This window comes from Theropithecus gelada, chromosome 12, assembly GCF_003255815.1.
Source record: "Theropithecus gelada isolate Dixy chromosome 12, Tgel_1.0, whole genome shotgun sequence".
Classification (NCBI taxonomy): domain Eukaryota; kingdom Metazoa; phylum Chordata; class Mammalia; order Primates; family Cercopithecidae; genus Theropithecus; species Theropithecus gelada.
The window spans coordinates 20,106,434-20,133,817 of record NC_037680.1 but is presented as its reverse complement, the minus strand read 5'-3'; the positions used below and the strand labels follow the sequence as shown (position 1 = coordinate 20,133,817).

The following is a 27,384-nucleotide window of genomic DNA, read 5'->3' as shown; positions in this document are numbered from 1 at the left end:
CCTTGATATTTCAGCTATTAAGTTATTTGTAATTTGTCTTAAATAGAGGAATTTCAAATTGCAAGGTTTAACTTGCTATTATTTCAGGTAAAAAGCAAAAAGTACCCTTTTTCAAGATAAAAAAGATATAGATATAGATATATATAAATGTGTCATTCGGAGACAAATATTTTCAAAATGTTTGTCACTGTAACTATTCATAACATGTTTAACATTTTTCTTTTCAAAGTGTTTTATATATGTGGAATATCAACGAAACCAAACCCATTCTGAGACTGCATATATACTAGCCACAGAAACACAATTGAATATTCTTAGCAATTTTGCCAAAAAAAATTTGCAAGTAACTTTTCATTTCAAGATAAGAAAATTCATTTAGAGGCATCAAAATGAACCAAAGAGTCTGAGAAATATCACTCACTTTTAAGGTAGAACTCCAACCTCATAGAACACAGATAATTTTGTCTTCCGTGGGACATTTGATATTATCTGGAATTACGTTGGGTTCAACTAGAGAGGGAGTTGCTACTGGAATCTAGTAGACGCACTTGCTGCTAAACATTGTGCAATACATAGGACAGTTCTCCATAACAAAGGGTCTTCAGTTCCCAAATGTCAATAATGCCACAGCTGAGAAACCCTATCATAAAGGATGGTGGGGAATAAAACTGCCACCACTGTATAGGTGCCAAAAGTAGAAAATGAGACATTGAGACTTAGGACAGTTTATTGCTCACCACAGGAGTATCAAGATAGTTGCACTGGTTCACTTGCCTGCAAGTCTCAGGGAGCGACCTGATGGGCCAGGATGAATGCTGAGCAAGCAGGGAGTTGTGCCACAGCTGTGGATCCCAGGGCCTAGAGATCAGCACTTTCTGAGAAAGCAGCCATCACTGTGCGAACAAGCAAGATCTCTAGTTCTCCACCCCTGTGGAGCAAGCAGTTACACAGCAGTCTCCCTGTGGTCCCCTTGACTTACTTCGCTGCCTATATGAGTAGCAAGATAAATTGTTCAGCGTCAAAAAAGAAATAAGCCTTACAATCTGGCAAACTCAGCAAGAATATGCAGGGACACTGAAGGCCCACAGGGGACTGCCTCTCCCAATGCCCATAAATAAACCCTTGAAAATAAGTACAAGTCACAGTAAGGAACCATCTTATCACTACTGTTCATGAGAATTTTGGGTTTAGTCACCTCATAAGCATTCCACACAATGACTTTTAAGTTCATAGGGGGAAAATGCTATTTAAGTTGTTTTTCTGCTATTTAACTTGTAATAGCCCGGTATCTCTTCTCCAATATCGTCTTTGTCGTCCCCTGAACACCCTAGCTATGGTCCCACCTCAGGGCTTTTGCACATATTTCTGTGTCTGGAATGTTCTTCTATCAGATTCCCCCATGCATCTCTTCTGTAAGTCCTAGATGTCTTTGCCTGCAGACCACCTCCTCAGTCAGCCCTTCTGGCCAGCCCAATAAAATGGCTTACCACCACCACACCCGACCCAACTCTGTTCCCTTTCCTTGCTTTTCCTCTTTTGTCATTATTCTGGGTATGTTTCACTTGGTTGTTGCCTTGCTGCCAGAATGTAAGCTTCAATAGGTCAGAGATTTTGTTTGCTTTGCTCAGTGGTAGATCCTTAGGGCCTAGAAGAGTTCATGGCTCATATTAGCTCTACAGCAAACATTCATTAAATGGATGAATGGGTACTTTAATTTAGTTGTCATCACTTTTAAAACAGTAATTAAATGAATTAAAAAGATGTAAGAGTCATTAAAAAATGTTGTTTTTTTTTTTTGTTCTAATGTAAGAAACAAGATCAACTTGTTAATTTTTGATCATCCGAAAACTCATTTTGTTTTTTAGTGAAATTCCTCTTATAATAATCATCCCTGATGATTTTTCAGGAATCTTGTAAAACCTTACATATTTTTATTGATTTATTTAAACTTCTGTAATATTTTAATAAAAAAACTTTAGATTACAATTTTTAGTTGCTACACATAATACACCCGTCTTAACACACTTTCCCAGTCTTTCTGAATCAACATCTCTTTTTTTTTTTTGCATAGCTTTAAATTATTTTTCTTTAAGAGATACGTATCTACCTTGAATAATTTTATACTATACGCTTACATGGAAAAGTTATTCTTCACTAATATCTCTTACACTTTTACTGTGGAATCATAAGTGTTTATCTTATTGTACCAAAATTGTTATAAAATATATTATTAATATCAATATTTAAACTATTTTTTATGGGTAATGCTACATCTAGCTTTGGCATCTTTTATTATATAAAAGCAATGCATTTACAAAGCAATTTATTATATTTTTAAAAATAAATTTTGAAGTAACTTTAGTCAAGAATTTGCAAAATAGTACAGAGAATTTCTGTATATTTCTCTGTCTTAATTAATTCAGGCTGCCATAACAAAGTACCATAGACTGGGTGACTTATACACAACAGAAATTTGTTTCTCTCAATTCTGGAGCTTAGAAGTCTGAGATCAGGGTGCCAGCATGGTCAGGTTCTGGTGAGGGACCTCTTCCAGGTTGCAGACTGATGATGACTTCCCACTGTATCCTCACATGAAGGAAGAAGGATTAGAGAACTCTCTGGTGTCTTCTTATAAGGGCACTAACTTCATTTATGAGGACTCCACCCTCATTAATTAGCCCCAAATATTTTCACATTAGAATGAGGATTTCAACATGTGAATTTTAGGAAGACACAAACATTTACATTGCACCTTGACGCAGCCTTTTCTAACATCTTACAAAACTACACTACAATTATCAAAACTAGAAAATTAATGTTGATACAATTTTGTTAACCAAAGACTTTATTCAAATACCAGCCATTTTTTCATAAAGAGTTTAGCTATGTCTTGTCCTTCTCATGTAGCTTATGATAGTTTTTTCCTCTTGCTTTCCTCATGTTTTCTTTTAATATTTCACTTCCCTTCATATGGACATTTGTTAAGTCTCTACGTTGTTAGTCATCAAATGTATTTTAGTAAGAAATAACAGGTATCATTTATTGAGAATTTAATTATGTGCCAGGCATTGTTCTGCTTATTATTCTCTCCTTTAATCCTAATATGGAGAGAGCTGATTATTATTCGTATTTTCATTTGTGAAAGCTGAAGTTCAAGTTTATTCCGTGCATCAAAGGGTAAGCAATTTGCCAAAAGTTATCAAAGTGGAGAAATCTGAAAAAATATGCAAACTTTCATTATGTATGGTCTTTGTAATTGGAAAGTTTGTACCCAAAAGCATCCTTTACTGTAGTGACCTTATTCTAGCTTCATTCCCCTCCCTTCTCCCATGCCCTGCTTTTCCTTCTTCCAAGGAAACTTCGCCTGGGTTAAACTTTTTAACTCCTTCCTCTGTTTATCATTTTTTCTTTACAATTCTAGAGGTCAAATTTGAATACAAAGTATGGTAGGCACATTAAAACATGAGTTAAATTTCAAGACTTGCTATAGTGACTACTAACTAATCATGGGTCTTTGTGAGTCAACTTACTTTTCTGGGTCTTTGTTTCATTATTTGTAGATGTACAAGTTAAACTTTATGGTTCTGTAGCTTCTTTTATTCCTAGAATACTGAATTCACAACAAGGTTCCTGCCTAATTTTATTATGACTTTGCCCCAATTTACTGTTTCAGTTTTGTAAGAGTACCTGTGTACCCAGGAGGGTCATGACTGCTTGTGTTTTCTTAGATACTTATGGAAAAATGTTGTTAGATAAATTATTATTAAGAACTTGGCCTCCTTTACCACATTTACCTAGAATCCACACATGCATTTGTCTAGACTTTTTCTCTATTTATGTGGATCTGAAACAAATACAGTTTTGGTTGATATAGGCTGGTTATCTCCAAGAGTATAGTCGCATGAGATAACACATTTGTTCTTTCCCATGGTAATTGTAAATACAATAAAGATTTACATTCTCTAACTTGTAAGCTCAACTTGGAATTTAGTGATCAGTATTTTTCACTAAACATGATTTCTTTTTTTTTTTTTTTTTTTTTTTGAGACGGAGTCTCACTCTGTTGCCCGAGCTGGAGTGCAGAGGCCGGATCTCAGCTCACTGCAAGCTCCGCCTCCCGGGTTTACGCTATTCTCCTGCCTCAGCCTCCCGAGTAGCTGGGACTACAGGCGCCCGCCACCTCGCCCGGCTAGATTTTTGTATTTTTTTTAGTAGAGACGGGGTTTCACCGTGTTAGCCAGGATGGTCTCGATCTCCTGACCTTGTGATCCGCCCGTCTCGGCCTCCCAAAGTGCTGGGATTACAGGCTTGAGCCACCGCGCCCGGCTAAACATGATTTCTAAGCATGTATTTGATACCTTGTCTTTTTTAAAGTTCAGTAAACGTTATCAGTTGATGCAACTTTTTGAATGTTTAAGTGACCAAGTGCAAAAACATGAAACCTATTAGAAAATATAGCTAGTAAAAAGTCAACTTCTATGACATTAAATTGCCCAAGTGACTACTAATAGTGTAGACTTTTCATATAATATGAAAGAGATTGAATAATTTACTATTGATGAAATAGGTGCCAAAAGTGTTTTATTTTTATAAATTATGACCAACTTCACGGTTCTAAAAGGAATACTAAAGAATAGGTGTGATATATTGTGTTCAAAAAATGGAAGCAATTTTAGCTTTGTTTTCTCTTGATAGGCAGAGTTAGGTAGTAAAATGGTGTTAATGGAAATTACTTTCTCCCCATTCACAATGAACACTCTAATATTATCCAAAAAATTTTAGTGGAATATTATACAATGATCTATATGCCCCTTGCATATCTCTAGGGCTTCTTAAATTGAAAGCTATTTTGTCCTCTGAAATATACACTTTGCAGTATTTTATCAGAAAAGGATGGATGTGAAGAGTGGCCTTCTTCTTCCCGGCCCATTCAGCAAAATCATTTTCAGATCACAGGCATGGTCATAGTGTACTAGTCACGATTCTCTAGAGAAACAGAAAAAAACAGAATGTATATGGAATTAGGTCACACAGTTATGGGAACTGGAAAGTCCAAAATTTGCAGAGTACATCAGCAGGCTGGAGACCCCAAAAGAGTTGATGTTGCTGCTTGAGTTCAAAGAGAGCCTGAAGGAAGAATTTCATCTTTCTCAGGGAATCCCAATCTATTCTTTAGGCCTTCAACTGATTGGATGAGGCCAACCCACATTATAGACGGTAACCTGCTTATTACTCAAATTCTACTGATGTTCATATCATCTAAGACATACCTTTACAGCAACATCCAGACTGAATGACCAATGTACCATGGGCTAGCCAAATTAACCCATACAATTGACCATCACACATAGTTAGCTACACAATATACTTTAGGTGTGGTTGTGTAAATCAATGCAGAATTCCCATAAGAACAATAGCTTGGAATCCAGAAATTATTATTTGTATTCGTATCTACTCACCAATTTGTTTGCTCTATCTATGTGCTTTCATTGCTTTAGGTGTGGTTGTGTAAATTAGTGCAGAATTCCCATAACAGTAATAGCTTGGAATCCAGAAATTATTATTTGCGTTCATATCCACTCACCAATTTGTTTGCTCTATCTATCTGCATGTATTAGTGACCACCAGGTTATGACTTTTCAGGACCTTTTATTGTGAGACATTTCTCCGTGGATCTCTCACATTTCTGCATCTCTTAAAGTAAGACACTTACTGTCTTTTCTTCAGAAGTATCTTTTCAAGAATGTTTGTATAGCAAAGAGTATTGAGAGAAAGAGACAGAGTCACCTGCCAGTGAAAACAGCAGGCCTTCTTACTGCCCATTATAATAGGCTTCGATTTTCTAAACTCAGAATTCCTCTCTTGTAATGCCACCCACAGTGTATGAAAGCATCCATCTGGACCCCTCCCAGTTGCCCCTGCGGACTTTGGAGTAAAAGGAACTGACACCAATCTGCTGATGACCATGCTGCTTGTTGTGCCATGAGTAATAAAATCTTTTATATCGGTTCCACAAGTCTTGTATCTTCTACCAGAAATCATGGAACAAAAACAAACAAACTTATAAGCTTGAAAGTATGATGAAAATCTCAGTCCTTAACCATTCTGAATCTTTCATTTTAATTGTCACTGTAGATTATTGGTAACTATGATGCATACTATGGCCCTATCTTTACTTGTCCATGTCTTCATCGTATCAAAGATAAAATATCTGACTATCATAGAGTGATGATCTGTATCCCCAGACCCATTGAAACTGACAGTCTGCATTTGGATAATGAAAGGAAACCACTATGTTTTAATATATTCTGTTTATTCTGGAAAATAAGGCCCTTATATGCACTCAACATATCTCTTTGAATACAACATCAAGGTATTTTGTACTGAGTGAGAATGGCTTGCGTATTCACCCTCCTTGACCTAACAACTAAGGAGAAATCTGGAATGAAAATGAGGATGAGAAACATCACCCTCAACTGGCCATTAGGGACAGATAGTATCTTTAGTTTGTGACCAGAGACCCTTGAAACCCCAAGAGACAGCTTATTCAGCAAGCAAATTTTACTGCTACACTATTAATTAAATCAATGTCATTTACTCATGTCGGATACATATGAGCTATTTATAGCCTCAAGCCATATTGAAATGCACAAAGAGAATTTGTGTTAATTGAACTACAAGAATAGGAGACAGGAAAGTTGTCCAGCTGTTGACTCCAGGTTGAGGTAAGGCATTGCTGACCTTAAGCATGTCTGCATGCATGATGCAAATTTAATCATTTAAGGTACTTTACCATACTCTGTACTCATGTAGACACTTTCATTACAACTCAGAAAAATAATGTTCATGCTAAGGATAGATAACGCTGGATAAACTTGTATAAGGTAGAAAAATGTAGAAACTCTGATTTTATAATGGCCATTTGGGGGTATAATTTTTAATTAATTTCTTATTATATGCATCAAGTTCTGTTGTAAAGCATCAAGATCTACGGATCATTTTTGGAGGTCCTGCTCATGTACCATAACAAAAATAAGGCCACTGCTCACATCCTTTCTTGTAAAAAAAAATCATGGACCCAATATAAAAGTTTGCAATTTTATTTTAAGTATATAAAACTTTAGTCTTCTGTCCCATGAATGTGTAACATCTAAAAATCAGACCTGTAATGAAGTTTTCTTTTTAGAAAAATGTTTTTCTCCCAAAACCACTTTCTTTAAAAATGTTTATTTGGTGTAGTCCAAAGTATTACATTCATTTGAAGAATGGTCCTATTTATTCTTTTTAAATCCGCATCATTATTCTTTTAAAATTTATATAAATTTTATTATATATTATTTATCCTCATTTCCTTAGTGGTAGGTGTCTTTTATGGGAAATAATACTGTTAACATAAGGAGTTTTTCACTTAAGTAAACCATGCATTTCATTATTAATCCTAAATTTGAATTAGATGTGTGAGTGTGTGGGTATTTAGTGTACTGTTTATATATTACTCCATTCATACAAGTTATTTTGAAATTGCTAGAACAATGTTTACAAAGATAACATGTTGTAGAAATATTAATAATTTGAGAAAAATAATATATTAAGTTTTTAGAATGCATGAAAAGGCTTTATTTTCTGAATATGAGTAAATATGCAATATCTTCACTTAGCATGAAAAATATAGACATAATATTAATCTAAACAAAGTTTAGAAATAATTATCTACTGGATTTTTTTTTTTTCTGAAGAAGAACAAATATGTTGATTCCTTGCCTGTTGATGCATGAAAATGGGTATTTTGTGAAAGCTAAGGGAGATTTTGACCGGATTTTTAATATAGTCATGCTCTTGTTTGTTATTAGTTATGCAATAATAATAATAAATAGTAGTAAATACGAATTCTATAATGTAGGATACTTGAACTCTATCCCAAAGTACACAAAACAATCTATTCTACCAAGTTTTTCTTTATCGAACATCTTCCTTGCATTTTAATATCATGTGTTTTCTCAAGCTAATAATTGGACTCTCTGTAGTCACTGATTTTTTTTGGCCTTTGAATGCCATAACCTTCATATGTCCCTGATCTGGTTAAAGGGCTTTTGTTCACAGAGTCATTGTTAGTCAGTCTCAGGCAGGGCCCAAACAGACCCCTTTGAATAAAATATCAAACGTACATAAGACTGGTGTTCTGTATGTATAACTTCTCGATCTAATTTATAAGTTAATTTAAAGCAGGGATCAAATAATGTGGAAGCAGAATGCTTCCCTTATCAATGTATATTTGTTGAGGAAGGAAGTAATTGATTGTTCAAGCTTTGTTCTGCATGAGAGAAATTCCTTCTTGCCCTATTAAAGATAACCTAAAAAGATTCCCAGTTTGCTCATAGATCTTTTCATACATTTTCTTATTTTAAAATTTTTATTCATTGTCATTCTCCCTATAACAGAAAAATAAATCAAAGCACAAACAGAAAACAACCTTAGAAAATACTCTAGGCTAATTCCTTTATTACTATCTTAATACAGTAGATATCTTGCTTAAGAAAAGATTATACGACAGAGCGAGACTCCGTCTCAAATAATAATAATATAATAATAATAATAAGAAAAGATTATACAGAAATTATAGTGATATTATTACAGGAATAATAATCATTATATTTATGTATTATTTAGTATGTGCCAACCATTATTTTAAGAATATCACATATATTTATTTATAGACTATTTTTAGTCAAAGTTAGTCACTGGTAAAAATGCAAGAAAATACAGAAAAAAGCATTTTAAAGGCAAAAAACATAAGATATATTCCTATCAAGTAGTACCCTTAAAGAAAAGAGACAGAAGAGATATAAAATATTTTTTAATCCTGATAGGTTAATAAAAACTAACATGAACTGAGAAGTTACTGTATTCCAGGAAATATGCTAAATGTTTACATGCAGTAGCTATTAATAGTTTGTCCTTTGTAATCACCCTATAAGGTAGGTGCTATTATAATCTTCACTTTCCTGATGCTTCACTGAGTTTGCTTACCCAAGTGTCAGAAACAAAAATTTCATCCATACAGCATTGTAACTGCTTCATATGAAAAAAAAAAATAAATCTCTAGTGATATATTAAAAGGAAAAGTTTCAAAAATAAGAGGGTTATCCAGCATGAAGACTTTTTTATACTGGAACAGATTTCAAATGTAATTCAATTTGTGAAAACCAACTAAGATAGAAATCAGCTATAGACTATAATAAATAGAAAAGAGTAAATAACTACTCTCGTTGCATTATGCAAGAATAGGAAAGTGCTCAGGAAAATTAAGTGTCAATAAGTAAAGACGCAATTAAACTTCTTTTTCTAAGCACAGGCACAATTAACCTATGAAAATTACTCATATTGGATAGTAATGAAGCAGATAACTTAGTGAAATTGGGAACATATCTGATTCACTATAATGGGATTTTCAGTTAGATCAGATCACATTTTGTATCAGTCATTCTGAATCACGACACATGTTGATTAGCAATAAGGGTTATAAGGGAAAATTGTACGTTTTGTCCTGAGCCAGAAGGACTATGATTAAATAACATGATAATAGTGAATATCCTTTGTGTCTGCATACAGGGAAATGTGATATAGATTTCCTTGTAGTGTGAGAATACACAGCTCCTTCTCTAACATATACTACCTATTGCTTTTGTCCAGTAAATTCCAGTTCTGTAACTCATGCCAAAAAGGAAAAGAGGAAGTCGGAGTAGACTCCCATGGTTTTGAGAGAAAAGAAGGAGTTCATAGCAATTTTTCCTGCAACAGGAGAATGGAATTGTCGTTGTAATGTTGTAGGCTGAAGTGTGGTTTACAAAATGACAAAAAGCAACAACAGGATGCTACAGAAAGTTACCCTAGGAACTGTGCTGTTTTGAGCGTTTCCACACTGTGGGTCATAAGGCTTGGATTTTTATCCAATTGCTACGGCTTCGTGAACGATAATAGACTATAAGTAACTGCCTTCACTTTGAAGTTTTCGTTACCCCCCTTTATAAAATAAAGGGTGAATTAGGTGGACTCCTAGGATTATTATTTGTCTATTACATTTGAATTATCATTGCCTATATCTCACATAATCCTGTAATAGTATTCCTTGTAAGGTAAGTCTAAAATAGAAGTATTTCAGCGATTCACTGTGGACACAGTTCTGGGATGAAAGCCTGTCCTGGGCTTTCATACTGGTGCTCCTGCTGAAACTGTTCATCCTTGGGCAAGAGGACATTCATATTATTTTGATTACTCTGATTACATATTACAAGTTTGAACATGCTGACACAGTACTAGTGGATTTTTCTTCAGAACAGTCTATGTTGCTGAATTTGTCACTTATATTCAAGCTTTTTCATTCCTATCACTTACATGTTCCATTTTTCTGCAGATCACTGAATTACAATAAATTGAGGTTCAATTAAAATCTGAGTTAATGACCATGATTAATTTGTTAACATTGTGTACAATTGAGAGAGAGCCTATTATTCACATAAAAAGACATTCAAAATAAAATTGAAAAGTATTCTGTAAAATAGTGACATTTGCAAAAATTACACCATAAAGATTTCAAGGATCAGAGTTCATTCCTTTTTGAACTAAAGTTTTTATTAGGTAGAATATTAGTAGTGAACACTAATTTTACTGTAATTGTAAAAGCAGTTTCTTTCTTGTTTTTGCTTTTATGTATATATATAGATCTGGATAATGTAGAGGGCATTGCTGTGGACTGGATTGGAAATAATCTTTACTGGACCAACGATGGCCATAGGAAAACCATTAATGTGGCCAGGCTGGAAAAAGCTTCTCAGAGTCGGAAGACTCTTTTAGAGGGTGAAATGTCTCATCCCAGAGGAATTGTGGTGGATCCAATTAATGGGTATGAAATATTTGACTAGCTTTATATAAGAAAAGTGATAGTAGATAAATGTATTTCTTACATAGTTAATAGTAGTCAGTTTTATTTTAATTCATATGTATAGCTGAAATTCCACACAAATGGTCTTAATTGATAAGTTACACATTTAATGGTTTTTCTGTCGTAGAGAATGTACTAAATAAACATGTCAGAATACACTGACCTGAAATAGATTACTGCACAAAGATATATTACTTGATTTATTAAAATTAGCACTATAATTCTGTATTTTGAGCAGCCAACACCAAGATAAATAATCAATTTGATTAGACAATCAATTCTATATTTTAAAGGCAATTGAAATTTAGTGTATTCAAAAAATAGCAAAAGTTTTTATACATTTCCTGCAGGTCAGGCATTTTATTAAATGGGTTACTATGACCCTATTTTGCAACCCTCACAATAATCCTCTGAATGAATTGCTATTCTTATCCCTCTTTTATAAAGTTGAAAATGATAACTGCCTTGCCAAACACCATTCAGTTAATAAAAGACTGGGTATACATTTATTCCCAGGGAGCCTTTCTCTATGACTAGACTCTTAGCCACTAACCTTCACTGCTTTTCATTAGTCTAGGGTGATAATCACACAATTTTAGATACCACCATAATTTCCATATAGAGACATTATTTTCTAGTATGTATTACTTGTTTTAGAATGAAATATTTAGTCCAATTCTTGGCAATATGTTTTCTTTAGATTTTTATTCAGTGCTATTACCTGAATGCAAAACTGTACTTATAGAAATATCAAAGAAGATGGAAATTTTAATAGTATTTTATAACTTAAAAAATGTTATTTATTGAATATTTTGCATGTATAGTTTTTTGGAGTGTTTTCCTTCCATGGCTTACATATTATTGTTTCAAGACATCAAAAAATAGATTTTCTTTACATTTTACTGCACATATACAAAAAATATGTATTGTATAGGAGGCATGTGAATCCCTTATAAACCATGTGAGATCACCAAATTGCAGTTCCTAGAGTTGCTTGTGTTGAGAGAGCTCCACATACAACCAGAGTGCTTCTTCGTAGGGAGTGAGTGAACTCATTGTAAGTGTTTTCATAGGGCATAATTATAAAGTAATATTGGTGATTTTATGTTTGGATTATATAATCGTCTGTTAAATCAGTCTTAGTTTTTGAAGAGAGTATTTATTCCACACTGTCCAAATCTATATGAAGACATTTCTTAATTTTAAATTTCTGTCTTAAAACAGAAATTAAACAAATTAAAGAAATTTCTGTCTTAAAACAGTGTCTTCTTTCTCACTATTCTGTTAGAGAAAATGTTTTCTGATAGAGCTAAAGGACCTTTTTGTGCCCAAGAGATGACATAAATGTGGAAGTCATATAAACATATAATTTAGAAGAAAATTTAGAGCCCACTAGCTCCAGCTCTCTCATCAAATTTAGAAATCCTCTTCAACATCTTCCAAGTTTATAGGCATCCAAATTATGTTAGAAACCTGTAGCATCTACGTACTTCAAACTATTTGAAGGCAATTCTGATTAATAGAATATTTTTTTCATTGAGACAATATCTGCATCCCTGTAATGTTTTCCTACCAACTGTCCCTATATACAAGGAATAAGTGCAATAAATATTATTTAAAACTAGACAGTGTTATTCATAAACAGAGGAAAGAGCTTATTTTGACTCATCTCCACAAAAGCTGGGGATAGTCTTCATCAGATAATTACATTCGAACAGGGCTTGAAATAGAAGGTAGAATTTTTCTTGCTGTATTAGCAGAAGGCCAGATTAACCTACGTTTTATGTGAAGAATACTCGGAGTTCCACCTAGAAAAAATACTTGTATTAGTTCCTGCTTATTTTATAGGTTATATTTCTATTTTGTGTGTTTAAGAATTCTCATCATTTGGTATTGATTGCAAAGCTTTCATATTATTTTTTATTCTTATTTTTATTTTTTTGAGACAGGATCTCACTCTGTTACCCAGGCTGCAGTGCAGTGGTATAATCTTGGCTCACGACAGCCTTAATAGCCTGGGCTCAAGTGACCAATTCTCCCACCTCAGCTTTGAGACTAGTTGGAATTACAGGCACAAGCTACCATGCCTGGCTACTGTTTGTATTTTTTTGTAGAGATGAGGTTTTGCCATGTTGCTCAGATCGGTCTCAAACTCCTGGGTTCAAGTAATTCACCTGCCTCAACCTCCCAAAGTGCTGGGATTACACACATGAGCCATGGTGCCTGGCCTACAATATACATTTAAGCATATATACACACACACACACACACACACATATATGTATGTATGTATATATAACCTCTCTCAGATTGGCATTACTTAGAAAAATAATTTTCTTGTATTTTGTTTAAATAAAAATAATTTTAAGTGATGGGTCAGTTGGTGAACAATTTCTTTTTTCAAATAGTTAAAGAATATGCAGTATATTTAGAATATCCAGATTTATTTCGTGTGTGTGTGTGTGTGTGCGTGTGCACACACAGGCACATGTATGTGTGATTTGGGTCACAGAAAAAAATGTATTGCCATGATCAAAAATAGAAGCTGTAGGGTAAGATAACTGCAATATTAATAAGTCATAAATTAGCAAAAGTAAAACTGCATTGATCAACTTTATATAAAAATATTTCAGGAAAATATCAATAGAGATGAAAAGATTGCATGTTTCGCCTTTGTATAGTTCATTTATATAGCTGATGTCAAGTAGTTATACCTAACTAACATAGAATTAGAGCAAACAGAATGACTAACCTTTTTGTTACTAAGTTGTCCTAATTCAAAAATCACTTTAAGGAAGTACAAGACACAAGATATAAATATTTCCATGTTTATTTCTAGGATTAATACAATTCAACAGTCTCAATATACTTCCTTGGGTCTGAAAAGGCATATCAACATAATTGGAAACCGTTAAGAGAATTTAAAAAGAGCTTAATTGGTTTGAAATAATGGGTAATGTGTTCATCCTCAGTTTTCCCAAGTCGGCCAGTTTAGATCACAGTAGGATTTTTTGTCATGGTGACAGACTTTTTCCAAATGCACTTAGAAATTCTTAGGGTCTACAAAATGGGGGAGGCAGGGGATCTAATAAGGGTATTTCAAGGGTCAGCAGCTTAGAAAAGATTTGAGACTTTATAAAGTTGTATATGAGATGACTGGATTAAACCTACACTTTAATTAATAAACTCAAGAACTTTCACATGACCCTAAAACAACCCATGTGGTGGGTTTTAACCTCATTCATGAGGGAATTGGAACATTCGTTCAAGGCCCCCTCTCCTACTGTTAGAGCTTATACAAAAAATTTGTTTTTAAAGGCAGATGCTTTTGTTTGAGATAGAAATTAAAGCTCAAAATCTCAAGGTCAGTCAACTTGCTATTACTAAACTTATGTGCAGATAAATCATCTTCTGTAGATTTTAGGGTAATAATAAGCAGCAATAAAACATAGATTATTTGCATCAGGAAGACAAATCAGACCTAGCCAAACAAACTCAGTATGACTACGCCCTTTAGAACAAAGGCAGTTCAATTACCTGTCCTAAAAAATAATAATTCATCTGAGATTAACTAAAGTCTGGAGTAGATCATTAACTGTGCCATGGATTCTCATGTCAGTCAATCTGCTTTTTAATCATGTAATTGATGATATACTTTTTGAGGTGGACAACATTTAAAATAGTAATGACCCAGAAAATCATTTCCTATACTTGGTATCAACACCTCCCAAAAATAGCTATTTGGCACTTACTGTCAGATTCATTAATGCGTGAAGCCAGTAAGTGCGATAGTGGTGGCAGTTGGCTTTTCTGTAATAAGTGTAAATGCACACTTCTACCAAACAAATCTTTGCTTTCCTTAAAACTTCACAGCTGCCCCCTCTTTGACAGATAAACACTTAGATAAGAGGACAAATCAGAATGAAACTAGAATTTATGAAACTGTCAAATCTGAGGAAGTGTTTATACTGTGGTTGGTTGTAATAACACGTATGCATTTTTAATGTCTTAGTTGGATGTATTGGACAGACTGGGAGGAAGATGAAATAGATGACAGCGTGGGAAGGATTGAGAAGGCCTGGATGGATGGATTCAATCGGCAGATTTTTGTGACTTCAAAGATGCTGTGGCCAAATGGTTTAACTCTGGACTTTCACACCAACACATTATACTGGTGTGATGCCTATTACGATCATATTGAAAAAGTGTTTTTGAATGGAACTCACAGGAAGGTAAAAGACAAATGCTGCTGTTTTTAACCCACAGGCTTCTTTTTTTCACAGAGCCTTGTTGTGTTGTGTTAAAAATACTTTCAAGTTTATTTTTACTCCTCTGAGGTGGCTGCCAATGGTCTCCATGGGGTGGCTGAAGGGGGCTGAGCATTAAGGAGTGCAGCTGGCACTTGCCTCTGGGAGATCAGGCCCAGCTCACAGTGGTGTGCCAGGATTTGTGGGATTTTTAAAAGCAGCTCTCAGGATATCAGAGCTGTTTTAAAATGCAGTTTTTCTGCATTATTGATGATTTTTCTATAACCAAGCAACCCCACTCTATTAAAATGTGTTCAATATCTTCAGCTGAAGTTTAACATTATGTATGATGAGGAAGTAATTACATTGTATTTAGTTGAATAAGTAACTTGGTGACATTGAAACTTAAACACATAGTAGGAATGAGCCGGACTTCAAGTTTATTGGTATGAATAGGTATCAGTTTCCTCTTGCTTTTTTTGCTAGAGTAACTGCAAAATGATTTTGAAATTCTTAGGTAAAATTGAAGATGATGCAATTGGCTGTGAGACAGAGGCATAGCTGACAAAACAGAACCTCTATATTTCATGTTTTGGTTACTTAATTACACATAACACTAATAACTGACTTTATGAGTTAAATAATAGTAAAAGGGAATGTTAGAAATGACTAAAACACTTCCTTTAAGTTGTATTTCTTTTCTTTTTGGAAAGAAAAACTGCATATTTGGCTAAGCCTACTCATTATGGATTCTGTTTTAGAAAGAAATACTAATCAATCAATGTTGATTGACTCTAACAATACTGTAAATACTTTCTTCAAATAAGTACAATTGGTTGGCATTTAACCTAATGTCACATACTTAACAGGTGCTAGATAATCTTTATGCTTTCTTAGAAGATGTTGGTATGTAAACAATAAACATAATACTTTCATGGCCAGCATATTTTAGCTTATGAAAAGGTGAAAAAAATTAAGAAACCATGTCAATTATTCAATATATGATAATTTGGTAAGAATAATTCAGTGAAAAGGAGCAAAATTTAAATTTTTGACCCTAAATTATTTACATAATTTTCTTAATTCTCTAATATTAAGTGAATACAAAATCTTTTTCGTCTTGTATTCAATATATTTTTATTTGTGGTGAAAGGTGAAAAAGTATTATTATTGAGGTATAATTTATTCCCCTTCTACAATCCTTCATGTGAAACTGGACTTAAAGTTTTATCACATGATTCCTCCATTTAAGGAACAACAAAACAATATAACTAGAATGTAAGTGAATACATTAACATATCAGAATTTAATTTGCCAGTGAGTTTTTATCTATTTACTAAGAATAAATGCGTCTGTGTTTAAAATTAAAATCTTTACCGCCTTTTCTGTCAGATCCAAGATTTCTTAAATTTGCCTTGGCCCAATTAAAGTAAGAGGATTATTTTTACTCCCAATGCTGTTTGAACATCTTCTATCTGTTGGTTACTGGATGAGCAATGTTGTAATACACATGATTATTCAGATTGCTTTCTATCCCAGGATATGATACTGAAATATCATAAGCAAAAGAAACAGAAATGAGAGTAGGGAAAAGTCATTTTAATATTTTCATTCTTAACCATATTTTTGTGCCATAGATGAAATAATTTACATGGATAAAATATAGATGGTTTCCTTCAAATAGCATGCCCTAAAACAAACAAAAAATATGCTCACATTGTGAAATCCATTTTTCAAATCTATCAGAGAAAATGAGTTAAGATATTAGATTATTATCTGTTATACTTATTGAGTATCACTTTCTCTAAATATCTGGTTATGTTTCTAAAGTCAAGTTCTGATTTTTCACAATGTGTTTATATTTTACAGATTGTTTACAGTGGGAGAGAGCTGAACCACCCTTTTGGACTGTCGCACCATGGAAATTATGTGTTCTGGACAGATTATATGAATGGTTCCATTTTTCAACTCGATTTGATAACGAGTGAGGTGACATTGCTGAGGCATGAAAGACCACCCCTATTTGGGCTTCAGATTTATGATCCACGAAAGCAACAAGGTATTAAAAAACAAATAAAAATGCTTTTGAGATTCACATATAATAATACTTCGCAGTAGTTTTAAAAAGTTTATCTTGACAGCATTGCTACAGTTTTATGAAAAAAGATGTCAAATTTGCTCCAAAGTCAATCAAATCTGACTTTGTTATCATAGAAATTTACTTTTTGTTGTTCTAAATAGCCTGAGTGATTATCCCTGGGAATTCTCTATAAGTGAGGTTTAAGGTTTTCTCCAAGTGTTTCCTTTTCTTCATGTGATTTTCATTGAAGAAAGCTGTGTTAGTTATTTAAAGTAAAACGATTATCTTAATGTTTTTAAAGAGTAAGAATGGTTAAATGTGAGAACTTCCTTAGTTTGAAAAGAAAACTATTGAAAATTGAAGATGCATTATACAAGAAAAATGTTATTTTAAGAAGTATCTTAGTATGTTTATCTGGTTAGTTTCAATGCAATTTAAGGAACACATAATTATTTTAGATGACACAAAAGTAAAACCATCTATCACAATATTTGTGTCTTCTTAAAATCAGGTAATATGTTTTATTTGTGTGAGTTATTAATACTTATTAGGACATCTGCACATAGCATTACTCAGAATTTAGGTACTGAACAAAGAAAACAGTTTAGTACATTATGTGGTAGGATTTTGTGAGTCTAAATAATCATTTTTCCTTTTTTTAATAGGGATATCCTTGTAAAAATTTAATGAACATGCAGTTCAATACATTTAAGATGAATAAATTATATTATGAATTTCCTAACACATATGCTATCAATAGGAAATTACCTAGCAACAGAGTGTTTTAAGATACTTCAGCTAGAACAGTGATCCTAGAGCAATAAAGCTTCAGTTTTTTCTCATTGTATTAACATTGCTTCAGTGGAATACAAATGCAATTGTATAAAATAATGGAAATGTATAAATGAGAAATATCAATAGCTGATAAAAGATAAAATTATCTTTTAAAAGAATAAAACTAAAATTATGTGGATGGCACAAGCCATAGCTATGGACAAGAAATGAGGAATGGAAATAATTGCCTGGATAGATTAAAAAGTAATATTTTGCTATATTCATATAAACCCTGCACCCCCACCACACTGCCATAGTTTGCCTACACTGAACAAGAGCCCAGGATATGAATAGAAACAATCCTTTTCATATTGTGAAAGATCTGCTTTTCAGGATTATACTTCTCTCTCACTTCACAGTCCAATCAATATACAATCACATTTTCCATTTCCCTTCTCTTTAGAATTGTTCCTCTTGAATGTCATTGCTGAATTTCCCTCACCAAAGTCCATAACATTTTTACCATCTTCAGATTCTTAAAGCTTCCAGTTGCTTTAGTGAGTTGTTTAACTAAATGCAACACATGTAGTGAAAAATGCCCTGGGCTTAGATCTGGGTCCTAACAACTTCTCCTTTCAAAACTTTGGACTCATGATGAAAGATTTAACAAAAATAAGAAATACCTTCTTCATGACATTTCCATGATGGTTAAATAGCTATTTGTTATTGAAAAGCAAAACTTCCATAGCACTGTGCCTGACAAACAAATTATGATACGTAACTTGCCTAATAATTTCTCTAATAAAAGGCATTTGTTTTTAAAGTTACGTTTTAAATAAATATTCAATGGAATAGTGCAGCATAATAATATACAATGAAGTACATAACTCTGATAGATAATATTTTTGGTGTTCTGAAAGGTGCCATTGATGTATAATAGTACAATGTTATTCCTTAGATGGAAAATGGTCTTTTAAAAGTGTTTTTCCCCATTTTAATTGACAGGACATTAAAATAAAAACTGAGCTCTAATTACTAAATTCTTTTTCAATTTTTATTGTAGAAACCATAATGTTTTGTCTTACTGAGTGAACGTACTGAGAATAATTGATTGATAATTTTTATTAACTTAGTTGAATTAATCAATTGATTTTAGTTTTCTACCACTTCTTCATATAGCTAAGGATTACCTAGTACTTAACTGTATGTTTGATCAAGCAATACAATATGGAAAGGATTCCTGGTTAATACTGTTAACTCTCTCAAGGGACATTGATATTAGATAATCTACTTGAGTTCTAAATTTTTAGTGTATTTTACTACATTGGTCAAAGTAGCTGAATTATAAAGCAAAATACATTCAGATGTCCAGATGTGGGCAGTTTGTCTTACTATAATTTTCTCCCAATGGTGTTACTCTTTACATCTTTTGAACATCAGATATTAATAAATATTTGAAAATAGATGATCCATGTCCCATAAATGTTGGTTTAATATTGTCCTGTTAGACCGTTTTTCTTTTTTCCCCTATGGATAAAATTTAGCAATTGAATAGAAAACCAAATCTCTAAGTAGTACATATCTCCTTTTCTTAATGGAATAAAAGAAACTAATCTTATATAACCTTAGAGTCTCTCTCTCTCTCTCTCTCTCTGAGAGAGTACAAACTATATGACTTTATTTATATATAGTATATATAAACTATATATATTTATATATAGTTTTTGTACGTATGAATAGATAGTATTAATACACACACACACACACACACACACTCCACCTGACAAGAACATCATGAAAAATATTCGGGAATGCTAATAATGAGATATCTAAATATTTTAGACTCATTGTCAGAACATTAGTCAACTAATCAGATGCCCCCTTACTCCTCACATTAGAAGAGACTTGTCAACAGCCAGGCACAGTGGCTAACACCTGTAATCCCAGCACTTTGGCAGGCTGAGGTGGGTGGATTACCTGAGGTCAGGAGTTTGAGACCAGCCTGAACAGCATGGTGAAACCCCATCACTACTAAAAATACAAAAAATTAGCCAGGGGCAGAGGTGGGAGCCTGTAATCCTAGCTACTCGGGAAGCTGTGGCAGGAGAATGGCTTGAATTTGGGAGGCTGAGGTTGCATTGAGCCGAAAATGTGCCAACGCACTGCAGCCTGGGTGACAGAGCAAAACTCTGTCTAGAACAAAAAAGACTTGTCAAGTTACTTGGAATATACCAGCGAATTTCAGGAAGGTAGATATAAATACATAACATACTAAACAGAAAGGTACCTCTAGGAAAGAATTCTTAAGTAATTCTTAGGGATTTAGTGTCAGGATGTTTTTCTCAGATACTACTGTCATTTCTTCTGGTAAAATTTATAAGCTTTCCTTTTTCATTAACATTAGATATCTGGAACAAGTTTTTAAAGCTTTCTTCTGCTATTCCGCATATAAAGAGCAACAATTGTGTAAAATAATAGTCTTTCCTTTTCATTTTCTAGGTTCAAAAGCACACTTTGATTTTTTGTACATTGTGGGGAATGAGATAATCAAAACTAAGTAATATTTTAATAAGGGTTGATTAAATGTATCCTATTATTTTATGACAAATAGAATACATTTATTAACTAAGAAATAGCTGTAACTATTAAAACTGGGAAGTGGATTAAGCATTGTTATTTAATTGTCACAACATATATCTAAAATAGATACTATTGATTTATATTTTATGTATGAGAAACCCAAGGATCAGACAGACGTAGCCATTGGCCCTCAAGAAACACAGTGAGCCAGGGATTAAACTGAGATTCAGATTCAGATTCATTTGACCAGAAAGTATTTTTCTGTGTTTAATTTGTGTGGCCAATTTAATTTCCAAAATTATATATCTTCTATACTTTTAGATAGAAGAAAAGGAATGTGAATCTTCTTTGGTCATTATAATTTTATCACTGATGAGTTTTGTATTCAAATGTATATTTTTAATATAAAACTTCCCTTGACTGCTTTTATAGATCCAGGATTTAGAGATTTTAGGTTATACAGGACTAATATAAGAGACATAGCAGTTTTTATTGAATGTATGACATATTTATTAATCACATTATTTTATAGGTTTAATAAAAACCTTTCGATTTGGTGATGGGACCATCATCACAAATTTTTTCTTTCTTTTTAAATCTCCCATTTTTGAGATATTCACAAAAAAAACCAAAAAAACAAAATTTAAGGAGTCTCTTAATATAGTTATACACACACACTTATGTAAGTGGCTTCAGAGCAAGTCAAATAGAAACACAGTCTTCAATGAGCATCTGATTTTGAAAGAAAGAAAAAGTAAGAAACATTTAATCCTTGCCTCAGATTGATTGACATCGTTCAAAATCAATTCTTCTGAAATTATACTAGATTAAATGCATAATTCATCTGGCCTTGGGATCTCACTCTCTTAGCCTTTATCTAACTTTTGGAATACATGAGATATCTACTGCCCCTTCTAAACTACAAGCTCGAATATCCCTACATTAGTTAGGAAAAAAAAGAGAGAATCTCCATAGTTTTACATATTTTATATTAACTTCAGAGATTTCTCACTTTGCCTATGATAAGACATTGAGAAGTCAAGAGTCCAGGACATATATAGAAAACAAGTTTTCTTTATTCAATTTTCAAGAAAATTCAGATTAAAGAAAGCCTGAAACAATGGAATTCCTTTGTGCTGGTTTTTATATTCTCTCATTTGCTCAAAAAAAAAAGATACTTTATTAACAAAAGTTAAACTGCTAATGTCTAAAAACATTAAGATGTTAATATAGGCTTGTGAAATGTTTTCACATATTATTTGTGTCTTTACTACCATTCTTTGGAAGTTCTATCTATCCACAAACTTATACCTGTGCCTGCACTCCAAATGATTGTTCTTGTCATTCAAACTACTAACTAAAAGTTGCATTCACCACTTATTTATTTAACTAATGTTTATCAAACACACTCTATGCCGTGCACTATTTGTAAGGTGGAGAATAATTTTGCTTCTGGAAGATACAAGATTGGGGAAAAAAAAGACAAAGTTTTTGATGAAGCCAAACATCCATCTTCAACTAGATATTGAAAACTATTATTCATTTGCATTCCTTGCATCTTTGATTTTTAAAAACTATCTGCTTCCTAAAAGTAACAGACTTTTGTTGGTTTTGGTATATTATATTTAGTGTGTCTTTTCTGATCTAATTTTATTTTAATATATATAAATAAGTTAGTGTTTGAGAACACAATTTTAGAGAAAATCTTATTTCTAATTATTTATAAATAAATATAATCATAATGATTATCAGGAAATAAATGATAATTTAATAAGAATTATTTCCTATTTCTACATATTGGAAGAGTCATTTAGTTGCTCAGATATTCAGTTTTCCTACCTGTAAATGAGAAAAAACCTTCCTTGTAATTTTATTTTAAAAATTGAAAAAAATATAATATATATGTAAAGTAACTAGCTCTGGGATTGATTCTAATTTTTCATTAACAACAGCTATTAATATGTTAATGATTTTAATTAATATATAGGTCCGTGTTTGAAAAGTAGTCATTAAAACATATTTTAAAGAGGATATTTTTACATAAAATATTTTTCTAGTTCTCGGAACTTCAAAAAATACTATCATATGAGCTCTGTCTGGAACATATTAATGAAATTCAAAAATATGTTGGGTCACTATTAAAATAAAAAAGATCTAAGCCCTTCAGAGGAGAGATACGGAATTATTCAAATTAATTTAGATTTTGGATTTCTATTATGACAGAACAAATAACCAATTCCTCTCAATATGTAGTATTAACAGAAAATAAATATATTTCAAAGTTTGAATAATGCTAATTTATTTTTAAGTACTTAAATTTCATATTCATTTAGAATGGTATGAGGCAAACCACTGAATTAAAGAATATATTTAGCATATAATTTCAACATTTCAATATGTTGTCAGTAATTCCTTATTTCCTACTGCTTAAATTCTTTATATATTTCTCAAAATATACTGAATTAATTCTAATTTTCCAGAATTTGAATGCTCCTAAAATATTAAATATACTATTTCATCCTGTACAGAATGTGTACAACATAGAATAACTATTCATTCTATGAAGCATTGCATTTTTATTCCATGATCGTGGAATAAACATGACCTGATATGGAAGCTGCTTAAAGCATTTATGCATTTCCTATTAAAAAAAACTCTGTATTAGGCTTAATTACCCTCTGAGTTCAGCAATTGATACTGTAGCATGAATTATTAGCTTTCTTGGCTTTCATATGTATTTTTAAATTTGTTATAAACACAGTGAATTAAATTTATTTTTCAAGATAATGAAATGAGAATATACTTTAGGTCATTTTTTCTGATCAGTGGGCACTCAATGATAACCTGTGGTAATGTATTGAATATTTATTGCATGAAGGAGCATTTTAGAGTTTTTTTCTCACGTCTTATTATCCTCCACATAGCACATCCAACCTCTGAGGCTCACAGTATTACAACCTAGTCTGTCACTTTAATCACACTGCTGGTATTTGCACTTTAATCATTTTATTCTCTTATTGTATGGCTCTAGGTAATTAAAAGCTCGCTATTTTTAATGTTTCAGTAAAATCTTCTGATATAATCCAAATGTTATTTATTGATACTTTGAACAAACTGCAACATAGAGTAATATGACCCTGCGATTATATTACCTATTGTATTGCTAGTGTTGCATTCTCTTTAAAGTTTGACACATTTATAGGTAAGTATAGTCATATGTGGCATAGAGATGGTTCAGTCAATGATGGACTGCACGTATGGTGATGGTCCTATAAGGTAATGGTAATGTATTTTTACTGTACCTTGTGTATGTTCAGATACAGAAATGCTATTATCATTGTGTTATAATTGTTTACAGTATTCAGTACCATAACATGTTGTGTACAGGTTTGTAGCCCAGAAGCAATATTTGATATACAGGTATACAATTTTTTAGCACTGTGTTTGAAAAGTAGTCACTTAAACATGTTTTAAAGATGACATTTTTACATAAAATATTTTTCTAGCTAACTTTATTTTTATTTTTTTATTCATTTATTTTGAGACGGAATCTGGCTCTGTTGCCCAGGCTGGAGTGCAGTGGCGCGATCTGGGCTCACTGCAAGCTCTGCCTCCCGGGTTCACGCCATTCTCCTGCCTCGGCCTCCGGAGTAGTTGGGACTACAGGTGCCCACCACCACGCCCAGCTAATTTTTTGCATTTTTAGTGGAGATGGGGTTTCACCGTGTTAGCCAGGATGGTCTCGATCTCCTGACCTTGTGATCCGCCTGCCTCGGCCTCCCAAAGTGCTGGGATTACAGGCGTGAGCCACCGCACCCGACCATCTAGCTAACATTTTTTTAGCACCATGTAGTCTAGGTGCGCAGCAGGCTCTACTATCTAGGTTTGTGTAAGCATGTTCTATGATGTTGGCACAATGATGTGATTACACATTTCTTAATATGTATACCCATCGTTAAGTGATGCACAAGTGTAAATACACTTTCTTCCTTTCCTTTCCAACCTGTAAGATGAATTGGCAATCTAAATTGTATTTATTTGTACCAACACCTTTACAATTGTTCAAGGATACAACATTACAGCTAGATAGGAGGAATAAGTTCCAAGGTTCTACACCACTGTGGGATGATTACAGTTAATGATGATATATAGTTTCAAATACCTGGAAGGTGGATATTGAATGTTCCCAACACAAAGAAATAAGAAATGTTTGAGATTATGGATATGCCAATTACCCTGATCTGATTACTATACATTATGTTTACTGAAATACCACTATGACTATGAACAATTATTACTTGTTGATTTAAACGTAATTACTCAATTTTATCTGAGAGTCTGCAAGGGTGCCTGACATAGGTTCGTGAATAGCACCTCTGTGAATTTCCTCTCATGCCTGCCTAATTGATGTCTATCGTATACCTCATTCGTGCCTCTGCTTGTTGGATCCACCGGGAGAACACTTTCACCCTTGTGAACTGGACATTCACCTTATACCAGCAAGGCTGCTCATTTTTGAGTCTTCACAGATGTCCTGTGATTCCTGGAGTCCTCAATACACTGACTTTGTGGTGTATACTGCACAAGAGAAAAGAATACCCCACCCTTGCTCCCACACTCATTTGCTTTCTGTTTCCTGGGGCTCCAAAACCACATTCTGAGAGCCAGTGATCTACTTTCCAAAGAACTCAGACCTGAATACAATAGGCCTAATCTGGAAAACGATCCAAGACAAACACCATTCTGTTCTTTCTCTTTCCTCACCTAGTACCTAACTTCACTCAGACCTCGATCTCCTCCAATTAATGAGAAACTTATCCTTATCTACCAATGCATCACATATTTTCAAACATTAATGAATTTAGTTATGATTCGGCAGAAAGCCTGACTATATTACTAAATATATAATATACATAGCACATATATGTGTATGTAATTACATCTATGTTCACCTCCTGGAAAGAAAGTGAATCAGAGTTCTCTGACACATTTGCTTTCCTCCTCTTGCAGGTGACAATATGTGCCGAGTAAATAATGGGGGCTGTAGTACGCTTTGCTTGGCTATCCCAGGAGGCCGGGTGTGTGCTTGTGCTGATAATCAACTTTTGGATGAAAATGGGACAACTTGCACATGTAAGTTCTTTGCATGTTACCCTTATTGTTTATTGGGCTCTTTCTGGATACTAGAAGCAGAAGAGACTAAAGGAATTAAAATGAGACTTGGAACGAGAAATTCAGATCATTACTTAGATATAATTCTTTTTAGACTATAAATTATTAACTGATTAATTTCGAATATACAGAGGAATATTGACAATGATAATATTTTGTGGAGTTCACTGCTATGTGTGATTTGGTAAAAAATGTAAATAAGTATATGCCACAGAAGCGTAAGAGAACTTTAAGCAGTTGCAACTAAACATACATTGTCGTTGATTAGACAGATGGTATGTTGACACACAACATAGGTCTACAATGACTTTAAATGGCTTCCTGATTCAGTTATCTATATTAAGTGGTGAAGAGCAAGGAGGGAGGCAAAAAGACTTGTAAGGAATTTACAGACTATTCAAATAGTGAATTAACTGGATTGATTGATCTGTGTTAAAGGCAATTTTTTTAACTTTTGCTGACATTTCTCAATTTACTGCATCTTATTATTCTGATATGACTTTTGAAATTTCTTCTTTCTACCCCATATGGTGTCCCTTAAGCACAGTAACACCAGCAATGCTATGTGTGTATTGAGAACTATGTAACATTTTGAGAATGATTTAATCTTGAGTTGTGTGTTAGAGTTCTCCAGAAAAACAGAACTAATAGGATGTATATAATACATAGAGAGATTTATTGTAAGGAATGGTCTTGTTTAATTATAAAAACCGATGAGTCTTAAGATCTGCAGATGGCAAGCTGGAAATCCACAAGAGCCCATGGTGTGCATCTAGTCCAAATGTCAGCAGGCTTCAGACCCAGGAAGTGCTGATGGTTCAGTTTATGTCCAAAGGCAGGAAGAAACCGATGTCCCAGTTCAAACAATCAGGCAGGTGAAGTTTATTTTGCCTGTGGCAGGTTTGGCCTTTTTGTTCCACTCTGGCCAACGGATTAGAGCGAGTTCATCCACACGACTGAGGGAAGTCTACTTCACTCACTTTACTAATTCAAGTGTTAATCTCATCCAAAGCACACTAACAGACAGATCTAGGATAATGTGTGACGAAACATCTGGGCACCCCGTGTCCCAGTCAACTTGGCATATAAAATTAACCATCACAAATTGCAGAATAAACATTTCATATATTTATTTTATCATTTATAATGATTGTCTCTTGTGAGACAGGAAGAATAAGTGTAATAAAAAGAACTTCAGTTTATCGATAACATCTTATCTCTTCTGATGTAGAAAAGATGTATTTTTAAAAGGATATTTTAGGATTTAAGACATATAAGAAAATATCTTAAAAATAAAAGAATCCATTTATAATGCCAGTATTCAGAAATAAACCTCTAAGAAATCTTAATACAGTTTCTTATAGTGATATATCACTGGGATTTATTTTTACTACTAATGATAATAATTGTAGGTAAGATTCAGTGAATGTTTACACTAGTATGGATGTGGCATTTTGTAAAACAGTTTGTGATTTTTGTTAGTCTTTACAAAAACTATGTAAGGAAGATACTATTACTATCTGCATTAGTCCATTTTTATACTGCTGATAAAGACATACCCAAGACTGGGCAATTTACAAAAGAAACAGGTT

At 33.2% G+C, this 27,384-nt stretch overlaps 1 protein-coding gene across 1 annotated transcript in view; it reads left to right on the top strand.

The window, feature by feature from the left end:
- The window catches only part of LRP1B (LDL receptor related protein 1B), a 1,963,100-nt gene that overhangs the window by 1,130,206 nt on the left and 805,510 nt on the right, over nucleotides 1-27,384 (top strand). Inside the window, exons 12-15 of the mRNA XM_025404289.1 lie at nucleotides 10,720-10,900; nucleotides 14,952-15,171; nucleotides 17,056-17,245; nucleotides 25,631-25,753. Of these exons, the coding sequence (XP_025260074.1) occupies nucleotides 10,720-10,900; nucleotides 14,952-15,171; nucleotides 17,056-17,245; nucleotides 25,631-25,753 (714 nt within the window). The remainder of the gene's footprint in view (nucleotides 1-10,719; nucleotides 10,901-14,951; nucleotides 15,172-17,055; nucleotides 17,246-25,630; nucleotides 25,754-27,384) is intronic.